The sequence below is a fragment of the Ranitomeya variabilis genome, chromosome 2 (genome assembly GCF_051348905.1).
Source record: "Ranitomeya variabilis isolate aRanVar5 chromosome 2, aRanVar5.hap1, whole genome shotgun sequence".
NCBI lineage: Eukaryota > Metazoa > Chordata > Amphibia > Anura > Dendrobatidae > Ranitomeya > Ranitomeya variabilis.
In genome coordinates this window covers 894,114,732-894,132,227 of record NC_135233.1, presented here as the reverse complement: position 1 = coordinate 894,132,227, position 17,496 = coordinate 894,114,732, and the positions used below count along the sequence as shown (strand labels likewise).

Here is a 17,496-nt window from a genome sequence, read left to right as displayed (position 1 = left end):
TTTAGTAATTTTAGTTAGAGCTGTTTGTGGAATTGGGGGGGTCGGAAGTGGATTGTAGATTCAGTGAGCGAATTGGATGACAGGTGGGAGGAAAGTTCAATGTGGATATGTAATTCAAATAGTTTGCTTATTTGAATGTAGTAGAGTGTTCCTGTAAGTACCTTTTTATTATAGTGATACTCCACAACCCTGGATACTTTCCAAAGCTTTTTTGTGAGGTTTGTGTGCCCAGGGTTGTCTATTAATTTGTAAACATCTGCTATGCACGAGATGGGTGATCTTTTTAATAGCTGATGCGAGTGTGGCATTGTAGAAAATGGCTGTGTGTGTTGTGGAGTGAGGGATATGCTGGACCACGTTCAAAGAGGGAGAGTGTGAATGTCTAGGTGTTACAGGTTTCTTTTTAGGGTGTGCTGTAGCTGCTGGACTGTGGAGGCAGATGAAGAGGACAGTGATGACAAAGTGAGTAGATGGTGGTCAGAGGGAGAGGTGAGGTTAGACAGGGAACTAACGGAGGTAAAGATGAGATCTAGTGTATGTCAATCTGCTTGGGTGGATGTGGAGAACTATTGTGTGAGACCAAAGAATGAAGTGAGTGACAAGGGTTTGTAGGTTGCTTACTGGTGGATGTTAGTGGGGATGATGGTGGATGTTAGTCGGGATGATGGTGGACGTGTCAACAGAGCAAAATGTAGAAACCAGGTGTTGAAGTGGTCGATAAAGGCGGTGGCAGAGCCTGGTGGTCGGTATATGACAGCCTTCTGAAAGTTGAAGGGAGAGAGGATATGGACACAGTGCACTTCAAAATAAGGGAGCGTAGAGGTGGGATCGGGTTAAAAGTGCAGTTGTTAGAAAGGAGAAGCCAACTTCCCTCATCATGTTTATTATCAGGGTGAGGAGTGTGGGTTAAATGAAGGCCACCATAATACAATGAAGTAGAGGAGGCTGTGTCAAAGGGTGAGGTGCAAGCCATGTTTAAGTGAGGCCCAAAAGAGATATAATGAGAAATGTAAAGAGGTTGTGAATAACATGTATAGTACAAATGGAGCTGCCGTTCCATAATGCTCCAGAGAGAGGGGATGGTAGGGGTCAAGTGAATGGGTTTTTGGATAGAGAGGTTGTATTTTCTAGTAGCTCGGTAGTGATAGGAAGGAAAAATGTTAGGTTTTAGCTGCGAAAGACCAGGACTGGGATGTATATCACCAACAGAGAAAGGGAGAGCAGGTGGGGGGAGATTGCATGGTTTGTTTTGTGTTTTTAGAAGGAGCGGTCTGAGGTTTAGGAGCAGGTAAGCAGATGAGGTCAAGTGAGGTTGAGTGGAAAGTAGAGATACATATGTAGGTGGTGGAGTTTGGGGATAGCGAAGGAAACTAGAGATTAGTGCAGCAATAATTTTAACCCCTTTCTGACATTAGACGTACTATCCCGTCGAGGTGGGGTGGGCCCCTATGACCAGCGACGGTATAGTACGTCATGCCCTTTAATGCGACACTGCGACTTAAGTCGCGGTGATCGCATTAAAATTCCGACGCCATCTTACCTTGGGGAAGATGGCCTCGGCATCCTGAGGTATGGCGTCCCTCCCCCCGCCTCCCGATCGCTGTGATTGGCTGTTCAATTTTGAACAGCCATCACAGCCTTTCTCATTGTTTCAGCCAATCAGCTTGGCTGAAACAGTGAGGTCCCAGGCTAGGATCGAGTACCGATGTACTCGATCCTGGGGCCGGTGCCTGGCAACCCAAGCACCGGCCAAAACCCCCCCGGATTGGCGCGATCGACGATCACATCGATCGCGCCAATCGCAGGGCACAGCGGCGGTGTTACCGCGCTGTGCCCTGCCTTAAAATACCTGATCCGTAGCCTTCCTCAGCTGCCCTGCTGCTCCGGATCCTGCAGCTCTGATTGGCGCGATCGATGTGATCGTCGATCGCGCCAGTCAGAGGAACAGACCCGCCGGATTGGCGCAATCGACGATCACATCGATCGCGCCAATTGCAGGGCACAGCGGCGGTGTTACCGTGCTGTGCCCTGCTTGGAAATCCATGGAGCCTGTGCCCTGCCTCATCTCCCTGCCACCTCCGTTGCCAGATCCTGCAGCTCTGCCAGTCAGGGCACAGCAGCGCTGTGCCCGCGCTGTGCCCTGATGGTGACCTGCCGGTGACCTGCCTATGATCGGAGCTGTGAGCTCCGATCATAGGCTGGTGCCTAGCAACACCGGCGTCACCAGGGCCTCCTCTGATTGGTGGGATCAATGTGATCATTCGATCCCACCAATGACAGGTCACAGCAGCGGTGTGACCGCTCTGTGACCTGTCTCGCCTGTCCCTGACCTGTCTGACCGCTCTTCAGGAATCCTCACACTTGGTGAGGATTCCTGCAGAGCGGTCACGCTGACAGATTCCCTCCTGTGCTGAGACTTGTGGTGCCACAGTAGCCTGTGACACCACAATTCTTGCTAAAGAAAGAAGACAGAAGAGAGACGAGAAACGTAAGTGTTCATCCCCGATCCCGGCCCGATCTTACTTCACCCCCCCTTCCCCTTCCACCCCCACTTTGAGCCGCGTCCGTCCGTGCCCAAATTTAGCAGCCGCCGAGCGTTGATTGGTGACGCAGTTCACCGATCAACACTCGTGCTCGCTTTTCTTTCCCACATCCCCTTGCGTGCACCCCGCCGCTGCGTCTGAACCTGTGCCTTTCGTTTCTTTTTTTTTTCCCACATCCCCGTCCGCGCACCCCGCCGCTGCGTCTGATCCCGTGCCTTTCGTTTCTTTTTTTTTTTCCACATCCCCTTGCGCACACCCCGCCGCTGCGTCTGAACCTGTGCCTTTCGTTTCTTTTTTTTTTTTCCCACATCCCCTTGCGCGCACCCCGCCGCTGCGTCTGAACCTGTGCCTTTCGTTTCTTTTTTTTTTTTCCCACATCCCCGTCCGCGCACCCCGCCGCTGCGTCTGAACCCGTGCCTTTTGTTTCTTTTTTTTTTTTTCCACATCCCCTTGCGCGCACCCCGCCGCTGCGTCTGAACCTGTGCCTTTCGTTTCTTTTTTTTTCACACATCCCCGTCCGCGCACCCAGCCGCCACCGAACTTTGATAAGTGACGCGGTTCACTTATCAGAGCTCTCGTGCCTGCCGTTTTTTTTCCACATCCCCGTTCACACACCCAGCAGCCGCCAAACTTTGATAAGTGACGCAGTTCACTTATCAGAGCTAGGGCCTGCTGTTTTAGACTTTTCCTTTCACAGGTAATTTTTTTTTTCCCTATTTGATTTTTTTTCCTTTAGCTTTTTCCTTTCAGAATACTTTGCACCAAACACGATCCCCCCCCCCCCACACGTATACATAGTTACCAATAAATATTACACCCAAGCACCATACTCACAAAAAAAATGACCCGCGCTATTCATTGGAGGAGGCATATGCTTTCCTTGCCTCCGACACTGATAGCGAGGGAGAGGATCCCACATTCCTTTACTCTTCAGATTCTTCATCCTCTTCCTCCTCCTCCTCATCTTCCTCCTCGGGTCCTGCGGAACCGCCACGCAGACGCCCCAGGAGAGAAGATCAGGCAGCGCCCACTCCTGAAGATGAACCAGCGCGACCCTCTTCGGACCCCATATGAACCTCGCCCCCCGAAAATTACGAGCCACTGATTCCTGATTTTGTGGCAGAATCAGGAATCAAGTTTGACACCACGGGCCTCACTGAAATAGACTTTTTTAAAGTCTTTTTCTCTGAGGGTTTTATTAACCTCATGGTGGAGCAAACTAATTTGTATGCTCGGCAATTTTTGGAGCAAAACCCCGGTTCATCATTTTCTAACTGGTCTCCTGTAGACGCAGTTGAAATGATGCAGTTTTGGGGCCTGGTCCTCCACATGGGGATCGTGAAGAAGCCAGAAATTCGGCAATATTGGAGTGTAGATATTTTATATAACACTCCAGTGTTCCGAATGGTCATGGTTCGGACGCGTTTTGAGGTCATCCATAAGTGTCCCGCACGAGATGACCCCAATTTTGACCGTCTGTTCAAAGTTCGGCTGGTCATCGAACACTTCAGCTGGTCATCGAACACTTCAGCAAAAAATTTGCTGAAGTGTACGTGCCCAAAAGGGACATCTGCGTGGATGAGTCCTTGGTTCATTTTAAGGGGCGGCTCAGATTCCGTCAATACCTGCCCAGCAAAAGGGCCAGGTACGGAATCAAACTCTACAAGCTGTGTGAGAGTACTTCAGGGTACACCTACAGCTTTAGAGTGTACGAAGGGAAGGACAGCAGGATTGAACCGCCTGAGTGTCCTTCCATCCTGGGAGTGAGTGGGAAAATTGTGTGGGATTTGGTGCACCCACTGCTGGATAAAGGTTATCACCTCTACACCGATAACTTTTATTCCAGCATCCCACTCTACAAAACCCTCTCTGCGCGAGGTACCGCAGCCTGCGGTACTGTCCGCAAAAATCAGAGAGGCCTCCCGAAGACGCTACTTGGGCAGATGCTCAGAAAAGGTGAGAGCAAAGCCCAATGTAGCGACCACCTGCTGGTGGTCAAGTACAAGGACAAGAGGGATGTCCTTCTCTTGACCACCATACACGGTGATGGCAGTGCCCTCGGCAGTGTACGGGGTACCTCTACACAGGTCTGCAAACCGGACTGTGTACTGGAGTACAACAAAAACATGGGGGGAGTTGATCTCTCCGATCAACTCCTCCAACCGTACAGTGCTTTGAGGAAGGCCAAGGTGTGGTACAAAAAGCTGTCGGTGTACATCGTACAAATGGCAATGCTTAACGCTTTCCTGCTGTCACGATGTGCACGCCACACCGATACGACGTACCTTCAGTTCCAGGAGGTAGTGGTTAAGGCCCTGATGTTTGGCACGAGGCTAGGAGCGGGCCCCAGTACTTCCAGAACTGAGGGTGCTCGTATTGTACCAGGTCAGCATTTTCCGGGGGTGGTCCCGCCAACTGATAGAAAATGTAAGCCGCAAAAAAGGTGCCGAGTGTGCTACAAACGAGGAGTACGCAAGGACACCATCTATCAATGCGACACCTGCCCCGACAAACCTGGCCTGTGTATGAAGGACTGCTTCAAATTGTACCACATCTCCATGCACTACTAATTTACTTAACAGGAACCAGTAGATTAGTTCCAAAGAGGGGGCATATCTAAGTAAGTTCCATGGGGGTCTAGGTTCCAAAATGATGTCACTTGTGGTTTTTTTTTACTGTTTAAGCACATCAGGGGCTCTGCAAACGGAACATGACGCCCTCAGAACCAGTCCATCAAAGTCTGCATTCCAAATCGTCACTGCTTCCCTCTGAGTCCCGAAGTGCCCAAACAGTTTTTTCCCACATATGGGGTACCAGCGTACTAAGAACAAATTGGACAGCAACTTTTGGGGTCCAATTTCTCTTGTTACCCTTGAGAAAATAAAAAATTGGGGACTGAAAGATCATTTTTGTGGGGAAAAAATAGGATTTTTTATTTTCACACCCAGGCGTTCTAAACTTTCGTGAAGCACTTGGGGGATAAAAGTGCTCACGACACATCTAGATAAGTTCCTTAGGGGGTCTAGTTTCCAAAATGGGGTCACTTGTGGGGGGTTTCCACTGTTTAGGCATATCGGGGGCTCGCCAAACACGACATGGTATCCGATCTCAATTCCAGCCAATTTTAGCTTGAAAATGTCAAAGGGCGCTCCTTTCCTTCTGAGCCCTGCCATGCGCCCAAACAGTGGTTCCCCCCCACATATGGGGTATCAGCGTACTCAGGACAAATTGGACACCAACTTTTGGGGTCTAATTTCTCCTGTTACCCTTGAGAAAATTAAAAATTGGGGACTAAACGATCATGTTTGTGGAAAAAGTAGGATTTTTTATTTTCACGCCCGGGCGTTATAAACTTTCGTGAAGCACTTGGGGGATAAAAGTGCTCACGACACATCTAGATAAGTTCCTTAGGGGGTCTAGTTTCCAAAATGGGGTCACTTGTAGGGGGTTTCCACTGTTTAAGCACATCAGGGGCTCTCCAAACGCGACATGGCGTCCGATCTCAATTCCAGCCAATTTTAGCTTGAAAATGTCAAACGACGCTCCTTTCCTTCTGAGCCCTGCCGTGCGCCCAAAAAGTGGTTCCCCCTCACATGTGGGGTATCAGCTTACTCAGGACAAATTGGACAACAACTTTTAAGGTCCATTTTCTCTTTTTACCCTTGGGAAATTAAAAAAATTATTGCTGAAAGATCATTTTTGTGACTAAAAAGTAAAATGTTCATTTTTTCCTTCCATGTTGCTTCTGCTGCTGTGAAACACCTGAAGGGTTAATAAACTTCTTGAATGTGGTTTTGAGCACCTTGAGGGGTGCAGTTTTCAGAATGGTGTCACTTTTGGGTATTTTCTGCCATATAGACCCCTCAAAGTGACTTCAAATGTGAGGTGGTCCCTAAAAAAATGGTTTTGTAAATTTTGTTGTAAAAATGAGAAATTGCTGTTCAAATTTTAACCCTTATAACTTCCTAGAAAAAAAAAATTTGTTTCCAAAATTGTGCTGATGTAAAGTTGACATGTGGGAAATGTTACTTATTAAGTATTTTGTGTGACATATCTCCGTGATTTAAGGGCATAAAAATTCAAAGTTGGAAAATTGCGACATTTTCAAAATTTTCGCCAAATTTCCATTTTTTTCACAAATAAACGCAAGTGATATCGAAGAAATTTTACCACTATCATGAAGTACAATATGTTACAAGAAAACAATCTCAGAATCGCTAAGATCCGTTGAAGCGTTTCGGAGTTATAACCTCATAAAGGGACAGTGGTCAGAATTGTAAAAATTGGCCCGGTCATTAACGTGCAAACCACCCTTGGGGGTGAAGGGGTTAAGGACCTATTCAAGGCTAGTGGAAAAGTAATTGTGGGAAAATTTAAGGGAGCTGCCGTTAGTAATAGGTTATCGCCCTTTTCTGTTAACTTCTAGCACATTTCTGGTATATTTGTATTGTGCACCGGACAAGCTCCACTTGACGGAGCGTGTATAGACCAACAAATACTATATAGCTGAAAGGTGGCATTGTTGATGCTATTACAGTAGTGAAGGTGGTTATACTGAAAGAATTTGACCTCTCTCATTTCTCCCTGACCTGTGCAATTAAGAGATGATCTTTCTCTTATTAAAAAAAAAAAAAACAGTGCCTGACCATTGGACCCTTTCTTACTACATGCATGTGTGCCCCTGGGTAACATTTCAGGAAGTAATCAATGATAACTTGCTGTGTTCGCCACTTGTCGGCCTATTTACTTTTAGTAGCTTCTATAATTAATGATTGCATTTCTACATTGTACGGCCTATAGAATCTCAATTGATGATTTGAACCTGTTCTGCATTACAATTGATAGACAAAATATCTTTTGGCCAACAGTCCTAACGTGAAAGAAAGGACATTGGTCTGGAATTAGATTTGTCCATGAACATGTCGTCTAATTGAGATATACAAAGCGATGTCTCTTCATAATGTGGGGAAATGTAACTAGTGCTGCCGTGAACCACATTGACTTTTTGATGAATTTTGGGCTTGGGGAAGACTAAATGCTGATATAAATATTGTGTCCTCGCAACTTCTCAATCTACTTGATCTTTCTTGCAGGGTACATTCCAACAGATGTGGATTTCTAAACAAGAATATGAAGAAGGAGGGAAACAATGTGTAGAAAGAAAATGCCCTTAATCCTTTTCAGGCCACTGCCCCGTCTTGTGCCCTTTTCTGAAATAGCTTTAGCGCACTCAGGAAACCAACGGACTTCTTTTGTAGTTAACAGCCTCCTATAGACGTTCTTCTCCTCAATAGAAATCTGGGTATCGAGCATTTGCACACAGCATCTGTTTCCAAGCAATAACCTCCAATTTTATAATACTCCCTTGGAACCTCTCCTTTCACCAAGACTCCTTCATAAGTGCAGATTCTGACAATGTGATATACAGAACAGGCATCAGTATCAACACACAAGATTTGTTAGACACTGCATTTTTTTATATTTAAGGAAACTTTACAGCAGGTTTTTTTTGTTTGTTTTTTTGTTAATTTTATTCAGCATTTTTGTTGAGCAAACTGATGACTGGTTCAAAATTAAAATTACTGTCTAAATACATATAACTTCTATCTGTTTTTTTATACTGTTGCCAACCAAAAATGACTATTTCTCAGAAAACATCTCAGACAGAAAATGTTTAGTTGCACAATACGGATGTGGTTGTAGTACATCTTTTGAGGCGTGGTTATGCAGCTAAGCTGAGTGGTCACACTGGAGCAGAATAAAGCCTGAATTATCGTAATGTACGTTTCCCTCCCTGGTTGGAATTTGTCGGGGGCAGAGACTCCGTATGGCAGTGGTGGAGAAGGCAGAAAGACCCATGAATGGCCCACTTCCCTGAATCCATGTTTTAATCTCCTACAATAAAGAAAAGTTATTATCCATACACGGACTGCCACCTCATCTTCATCTCTCTGGTTGGATTTGTCACAATGTTGTTTGTTTAGGTGATGCCTGTTGAGCTAATCAGCTGCATGGTTGATGCTGGTTGTAAAAGGTATGAATTACCTTGATTAGTGCTGGTGTCCTCCTTTTCATTGCTAAGACACCGCTGGATCCTATTGCCACCATACCTCCGATGCTGCGGGTGGTAAGGAGATGCAGGAGAGGCGCAGACAGGTACTGTGAGAGGAAGAAGGCCCCTGTGAATGTAAAAGAAAGGCATCTTTTCCCTTCTCCCATGACGGCACCACCCATGACGGCACCACCTGAGAGAGGGTATCCGTCCACTAGGACAGGAAACATACTAAATAAAAAGGCAGTACCTCTCCTCCGCATCAGTTCGGTTTCCTGTCCTTGTGGGAACCTGCAGAATGAAGCAGTACACTCACCCAGGAGGGTGTCCAGGAATGCAGGATGCCATCCGCTCTGCATCGTCATTAAGCGGTCTCGCGGGGTCCGGCAGAAAACCTCAGTCTGGCGGAGATCATCAGGTTCCTGTAGAGTCAGTGTTTCTTGTAACTGTTTACGCTGACAGCGTGTGGTCACCATAGTTGGTATGGTCGGTTCAACGGGGAGGAGAGCAGCAGCTTTTGCTTGCATATCCGCAAAGGCGTTACCAACAGTCTGTGGACTGTTCCTAGGACCGTGGGCCTTGACCTTGATAATGGCCAACTGAGTAGGTAATTTGATTGAGTCTGTGAGGGTTTTAACAGCTTCAGCATTCTTCACTGGAGACCCGGCGGTAGTAATAAACCCTCGATTGGCCCATAGGGCTCCGAAATCATGAGCAATACCAAATGCATACTGTGAGTCCGTGTATATATTAGCCCGCCTGTCTTTGGCCAGAACACATGCAGTAGACAGAGCCTGAAGTTCTGCTTCTTGTGCTGACTGTGAGGGACGGAGTGCAGCTGCATGCACTACAGTATCTTCTGTAGTAACAGCGGTGTGGAATCTGCCAAACTTATCAGCATATCTTGAACCATCCGTGTATAACACCAAATCAGGATTTGGAAGTGGATTTTAGCTGACATTTGATGGAGTAGCTGTCTCTTCAGTCAGGAGTTGGGAACAGTCATGTTGGAGGTAATCCTCATCACTGCCATCCTTCTTGGGGACCGGCAGTAAAGTAGCGGGGTTGATTGTAGTACAGCGATGCAACTTGACGTAGTCAGGCAAAAGGAGTGAACACTGCAGCTGCAAGTGTCATTGTACAGTCAAATGTCTTGGCTGTTGGAGTGTCAGTATTGCCGCAATATCATGCAGGGCAAAAATGTGCATCTCATGTCCAAGAATTATGTCTGCAGTCTTGTCAAGCAACGAGTGAGTGGCGTGAACTGCCCTCATGCAACTTGGTGATGCTCGGGCCACGGGGTCGAGGCGGGACGAATAATAGCCCACTGGCCGTTGTCTATTGCCATGCGACTGTGTGAGTACCCCTGCTGCGTGTCCTTCATTCTCAGACACATACAAATGGAACGGTCGAGTATAGTCCGGGATGCCCAAGGCAGGGGCAGAAGCAATAAGCCGCTTTAATTCAGAGAAGGCACGATAAAGGCTTGCCATACAAACCGGTGATCTTTCCTTATAGTTCACTATACCGTCTTTCAGGGCATTGTAGAGAGGTTGCATTATGCGGGATGTGTCCGGTATCCACTGATGACAATAGGTACATAGTCCAAGAAAACGCTGGAGTTCAGTCTCATCTTTTGGAAAAGAAAGGGAGCTGATGGCTATTTTTCTTTCTTTTGTGAGGTGTCTGACATCCTGAAGGAGACAGTGACCCAAAAATATCACTTGACCAAGGCAGAACCGGAGTTTCAAGGCCGAAACCCGACAGTTCAGATCTGCCAGATACTTGAGGAGGCCAACAGTGGCAGCAATGGCTTCCTGCTCTGTTTGTGCACACAACAAAAGATCACATACTGAAGCAGCGTGACATAGGGGTGATCTAACTGCCAGGGTAAAAGACACTCGCCCATATTTTTTGCAAACTGATTGGGACTGTTTTGGGCCCCTTGTGGCATAACTGTTCACGTCAATTGTCGTCCCTGATAAGTGAATGCAAACAGAAACTGGCAATCTGGGTGTAATGGAATGCTGAAGAAAACATTGGCAAGGTCTATGAATGTGAACCAAGCAGCATCCTGAGATATCTGGGACAAAAGACTATGTGGATTAGGCACCACCGGAGTTTCTAGAACAGTAGCTGCATTAACTTCCCGTAGATCTTGTACCAGCCCGGTACACAGGGGGTTGGCCGGGTGGGGTCTTTTTCTTAACGGGAAACAAGGGCGTGTTACATGGGGAAACACAGGGTACCAGGGCACCATTATCGAGTAACGTTTGTATTTGCCCCTTGAGGCCCCGCTCCTGATCATGTTTCAAAGGGTATTGATGGACTTTGGGAAAAGGGGCATCAGGTTTGAGAAACACTTTTACTGGTTCTACAGGCATTTTCTCTATATCATCTGGCCCTTTTGACCAAAGTTTGGGTGGTATCTCTGAGAGATATGGGGTGAGTCGCTGGTCCCTCAATCATTATCGGGGGTGGATCTGGGCCTATCAGGGCCATCATTACCGTGGGAAGGGCGTGTAGGATACAGATCTCCTCATTGTGTTCATCTGCATAGGGGTTATATAATGTAAGGACTATCTGACCATCATCTTGGAATTGTATTCTGGAGCAGAACTGTGATAATAAATCTGCCCCCAGTAAATTTACCGGACATGCGGGAGAGATTACGAACTGAGCAGTAAACTCAGGGAAAGGTCCCACAGGGATGGGTTTTGTAAGAGTATGTTTATTGGGTCTGCCATCTACTCCAATTAAAACAAGCTCTTGATCTGAGAATTGAATAGGGATATCCGTAGGTACATCTGATGACTTGATTATGGAATTGGCCGCTCCAGTGTCTACCATAAACTTGACGAGGGGCCGGCCACAGCGCCAGCACTGCAAGCGAGAATTGGCACGGCGGGGCTGGGGAGGGGGGTTCCCAGACCTAAGGTTAAAAGGGATATTGGAGTATGGGACTGGATTTGTGTACGGTGGGGAGGACAGGAGCTGGAGTCTGTTGTGTGGGCCACTGATAAGGAACGGAGCTGTGTCCTTGTAGCTGGGGTGGGGGCTGAGGTTGGAGCAGGAATCGCTGTGGCTACTGGTTTAACCTCTAATTTCCCTGCTGATGCAGAGTGGGTTAAATTCTTCTGAAAACCTTTTTTACTATTTTCAATGCATCATCCGGAGTGGAAGTCTAGATGTCAGGTCTAACTGACATTATTGCCTCTTTCAATTCAGAATTGAGGCCGGACATTAAAGCTGCAACAAAAAGGTGTGAATGGGCTTTATTATACAATGAGAATCCCAGATCTTTAAATACTACCATAAGACGCCCATAAAACTTCTCGGCAGTCCAGGATATATTGGTGCCTTGGGGTTAAGGGGCATAGGGCTTACAGTCAGAAGAAGAGGCTTAATTTCCTGGGGCGGGACCATATCACCTAACAGGGAGCCCCCCCCCCCCCATCCCTGATCATTATTTTTAATTATTTGTCTTTCTAGCACATTACCCTCAATCACTTCCTCAATTCCTTCTTGCACCACAAAACATCCTTTGTCATAGTAGTAGACAGCTTTCCTTTTTCAACGTAACAATAACAGAAACATTCAGAACTCACTTCCTCTATTGATCCTCAATTTGCTATATATATCAACCACTCAACTTGAAGCAGGTGAATCTTTTACCAGTCTTTCAATCACACTGATAACCAAACAATCACTTACAAGTTTCCTTCTAAAACTAGGCACCATATTTTACTTTCAACTTACAATATTTCTTTCTACTTCAATACAGTACTGTTGCTTTAAATAAAACACAGATCTCCCAGCGCATACTACACCAAGAACAGAATTTACAGAGAATCTTGAGTGCAGCTACGTGCCCCCTCCCATTCGAGACTTCAGCAGAGATAAGAACTCACAACATTCCTCAATACAGAAAGGAGAAAGCAATCACGCAGCTGCTCAGACTGCCCCTCCCATCAGATTTTTAGAAATTTTACACGGAAACAGAATGCAGCAGTTCTCAGACTTAATTTCTACAAAACCTTCAGCACACAAATTCTTCTTTTTCTTCAAACATGATTCTCCTTTAAAGCTAAATATCCTTACTTCAGTTGTGCACAGTACTAGAGCGGCCGTATAGTCTGTTCCACTGGGTCTACCTGTCCCCCACTGGCACAACCCAAAATTCAACGCGGTAATCAGTTAAAGGAGGAGGGCGTCTCAGACTATCCCTTCGGACACCTGAATATATGTATCTATATATTCCTGAGTTACATATCTGTTGTGAATTCTGTTGTGGGTTCTGCTCTTAGGCTCCCTCCGGTGGTTATAAGTGGTAGTGCTGCTGTTTGTCCTTCACAACAGTCATCAGCTGCTTCCACTTTGGACGGGGCTATTTAGTCTGGCTCCTTCCTTTATTGAGTGCCAGTTGTCCATTGTTTTCTAGGGATCCACATCTCTGCTTGGTTTCTCCTTCTGGATTGTCCAAATCATCAAAGATAAGTCCTGGCTCTGTTTTTGCAGTCCACATGCGGTGGACTTAATAGTTCTGTGAATTGCTATGTTTTTTCTTGTCCAGCTTTGTCTGTGTTAAGATTCTCAGCCAAGTTGGAAGCTCTGGAGTCAGAGTTACCCTCCATGCCTTTAGTTAGGTGTGGAGATTTTTGTATTCTCTGTGGTGGATTTTGTAGTATTTTTTTATACTGACCGCACAGTACTCTTTCCTGTCTTTTCTTTCTAGGTAGTGTGGCCTCCTTTGCTAACTTCTGTTTTCAGTCTGTGTTTGTAATTTCCCTCTCCTCTCACAGTCAATATTTGTGGGGGGCTGCCTTTCCTTTGGGAATTTTCTCTGAGGCAAGATAGTATTCCTGTTTCTTCCTTTAGGTGTAATTAGTCCTCCGGCCGTAACGAGGTGTCTAGGGAGTGACAGGAACATCCCACGGCTACTTCTAGTTGATGTGTTAAGTTCAGGGTCTGCGGTCAATATAGAGGCCACCTACTCCAGAGCTCGTCCATGCTGCTCCTAGGCCACCAGTTCATAACGGTACAATTGGCCAACAATGAGTTGACCGCATCTCAAAAGAAGGGAAAGAAAGTGCTGAGCCATTTTTTTTTCTGTACTCTGTTGTGTTTTTTTTTCCCTCTTCACTTCTGGGTGGCTCAGGAGTTAGGCGTTGACATGGATGTTCAGGGACTTGCTTCTCGGGTGGATCAACTTGCTGCTAGAGTACAGGGTATTTCTGATTATATCGTGCAGACTCCTGTTTTAGAGCCTAGAATTCCTACCCCCGATCTGTTCTTTGGGGACAGGTCCAAATTTTTGAGCTTTAAAAATAACTGTAAACTGTTTTTTTGCTCTTAAGCCCCGTTCCTCTGATGATCCCATCCAGCAGGTAAAAATTGTCATTTCTCTGTTGCGTGGTGACCCGCAGGATTGGGCATTTTCCCTGGAATCTGGGAATCCGGCCTTGCTTAATGTAGACACCTTTTTTCAGGCGCTTGGGTTATTGTATGATGAACCTTACTCTGTAGAGCATGCTGAGAAAACACTTTTGGCCCTGTGTCAGGGTCAAGAAGCGGCAGAGTCATATTTCCAGAAATTCAGAAAATGGTCTGTGCTTACTAAGTGGAATGAGGATGCTTTGGCGGCAATTTTCAGAAAGGGTCTTTCTGAATCTGTTAAAGATGTTATGGTGGGGTTCCCCACGCCTGCAGGTCTGAGTGATTCTATGTCTCTGGCCACTCAAATTGATCGGCGCTTGCGTGAGCGCAGAGTTGTGCACACTATGGCGTTGTCTTCCGAGCGGAGTCCTGAGCCTATGCAGTGTGATAGGATTGTGTCTAGAGCAGAACGCCAAGGATTCAGACGTCAGAATAGGTTGTGCTTTTACTGCGGCGATTCTGCTCATGTTATTTCTGATTGCCCTAAGCGTGCCAAGAGAATCGCTAATTCCGTTACTATCAGTACTGTACAACCTAAATTTCTGTTATCTGTGACCCTGATCTGCTCATTATCGTCATTCTCTGTCATGACATTTGTGGATTCAGGCGCCGCTTTAAATTTAATGGACTTAGAATTTGCCAGACGTTGTGGTTTTTCCTTACAGCCTTTGCGGAGTCCTATCCCTTTGAGGGGGATTGATGCTACACCATTGGCTAAAAATAAACCTCAGTTTTGGACACAGTTAACCATGTGCATGGCGCCAGCCCATCAGGAAGATTGTCGCTTCCTGGTGTTACATAATTTGCATGATGCTGTTGTGCTGGGGTTTCCATGGTTACAGGTACATAATCCGGTGTTGGATTGGAAATCTATGTCTGTGACTAGTTGGGGTTGTCAGGGGGTTCACGATGACGTTCCTCTGATGTCAATTTCCTCCTCCCCCTCTTCTGAAATTCCTGAGTTTCTGTCAGATTTCCAGGATGTTTTCGATGAGCCCAAGTCCAGTTCCCTTCCACCGCATAGGGACTGTGATTGTGCTATTGATTTGATTCCAGGCTGTAAGTTTCCTAAGGGCCGACTTTTCAACCTGTCTGTGCCTGAACATGCCGCCATGCGGAGCTATGTAAGGGAGTCTTTGGAGAAGGGGCATATTCGGCCATCTTCTTCTCCATTAGGAGCAGGTTTTTTTTTTGTTGCCAAGAAGGATGGCTCCTTGAGACCCTGTATTGATTATCGCCTCTTGAATAAGATCACGGTCAAATTCCAATACCCTTTGCCTTTGCTTTCTGATTTGTTTGCCAGAATTAAGGGGGCTAGTTGGTTTACTAAGATTGACCTTCGAGGGGCATATAATCTGGTTCGTATTAAGCAGGGTGACGAATGGAAAACTGCGTTTAATACGCCCGAGGGCCATTTTGAGTATCTTGTGATGCCATTCGGACTCTCTAATGCCCCATCTGTGTTTCAGTCCTTCATGCATGATATTTTTCGGAATTATCTTGATAAATTCATGATTGTATATTTGGATGATATTTTGATTTTTTTCAGATGATTGGGAGTCTCATGTGAAACAAGTTAGGATGGTATTTCAGGTCCTTCGTGACAATGCCTTGTTTGTGAAGGGGTCTAAGTGCCTCTTTGGTGTACAGAAGGTTTCTTTTTTGGGCTTCATTTTTTCTCCATCATCTATAGAAATGGATCCGGCTAAGGTTCCATTCCATTCATGATTGGATCCAGCCCACATCCGTGAAGAGCCTTCAGAAATTTTTGGGCTTTGCTAATTTTTATCGCCGTTTCATTGCCAACTTCTCCAGTGTGGTTAAACCCCTGACCGATTTGACGAGGAAGGGCGTTGATGTAGCTAATTGGTCCTCTGAGGCCGTTTCTGCCTTTCAGGAGCTTAAGCGCCGATTTACTTCTGCCCCTGTGTTGCGTCAGCCGGATGTTTCTCTTCCTTTTCAGGTTGAGGTTGACGCTTCTGAGATTGGGGCAGGGGCCGTTTTCTCAGAGGAATTCTGATGGTTCCTTGATGAAACCGTGTGCCTTCTTTTCTCGAAAGTTTTCGCCTTCGGAACGCAATTATGATGTCGGCAATCGTGAGTTGTTGGCTATGAAGTGGGCATTTTGAGGAGTGGCGACATTGGCTTGAGGGGGCCAAGCACTGTATTGTGGTCTTGACCGATCATAAGAATCTGATTTACCTCGAGTCTGCCAAACGGCTGAATCCTAGACAGGCCCGATGGTCCCTGTTTTTCTCCCATTTTGATTTTGTTGTCTCGTATCTTCCAGGTTCTAAGAATGTTAAGGCTGATGCCCTCTCTAGGAGTTTCTTGCCTGATTCCCCTGGGATTCTTGAGCCGGTTGGTATTCTTAAGGAGGGGGTGATTCTTTCTGCCATCTCCCCTGATTTGCGACGGGCTCTTCAGGAGTTTCAGGCTGATAAACCTGATTGCTGTCCAGCGGGGAAACTGTTTGTTCCTGACAGATGGACTAGTAAAGTGATTTCTGAGGTTCACTGTTCTGTGTTGGCTGGCCATCCTGGGATTTTTGGTACCAGAGATTTGGTTAGTAGGTCCTTTTGGTGGCCTTCTTTGTCACGGGATGTGCGTTCTTTTGTGCAGTCCTGTGGGACTTGTGCGCGGGCCAAACCTTGCTGCTCCCGCGCCAGTGGGTTGCTTTTGCCTTTGCCGGTCCCTGAGAGGCCTTGGACGCATATTTCTATGGATTTTATTTCAGATCTTCCTGTTTCCCAGAGGATGTCTGTTATCTGGGTGGTCTGTGACCGGTTTTCTAAGATGGTTCATTTGGTACCTTTGCCTAAGTTGCCTTCCTCTTCTGAGTTGGTTCCGTTGTTTTTTCAGCATGTGGTTCGTTTGCATGGCATTCCGGAGAATATTGTGTCCGATAGAGGTTCCCAGTTTGTTTCTAGGTTTTGGCGGTCCTTTTGTGCTAAGCTGGGCATTGATTTGTCTTTTTCTTCCGCATTTCATCCTCAGACAAACGGCCAAACCGAGTGAACTAACCAGACTTTGGAAACTTATTTGAGATGCTTTGTGTCTGCCGATCAGGATGATTGGGTGGCTTTCTTGCCATTGGCCGAGTTTGCCCTTAATAATCGGGCTAGTTCTGCTACCTTGGTGTCACCATTCTTTTGTAATTCTGGGTTTCATCCTCGTTTTTCTTCAGGGCAGGTTGAGTCTTCTGATTGTCCTGGGGTGGACTCTGTGGTTGACAGGTTGCAGCAGATTTGGGCTCATGTTGTGGACAATTTGGTGTTGTCTCAGGAGGAGGCTCAGCGTTTTGCCAACCGTCGTCGGCGTGTGGGTTCCCGGCTTCGGGTTGGGGATTTGGTCTGGGTGTCTTCTCGTCATGTTCCTATGAAGGTTTCTTCCCCGAAGTTCAAGCCTCGGTTTATTGGTCCTTATAGGATTTCTGAGATTATCAATCCAGTGTCTTTTCGTTTG

General features: G+C 46.4%; 1 protein-coding gene across 4 annotated transcripts in view; it reads left to right on the top strand.

Moving 5' to 3' along the window:
• Positions 1-8,143, top strand: part of LOC143808139 (actin-like protein 6A) — a 64,891-nt gene extending 56,748 nt beyond the window's left edge. For all 4 annotated transcript variants that reach the window (XM_077290465.1, XM_077290468.1, XM_077290467.1 and 1 more), the window contains one exon: positions 7,637-8,143. In XM_077290465.1, coding sequence (XP_077146580.1) covers positions 7,637-7,717 — 81 coding nt within the window. In that variant the 3' untranslated portion in view covers positions 7,718-8,143. The remainder of the gene's footprint in view (positions 1-7,636) is intronic.
• The last annotated feature ends 9,353 nt before the right edge of the window (positions 8,144-17,496 follow it).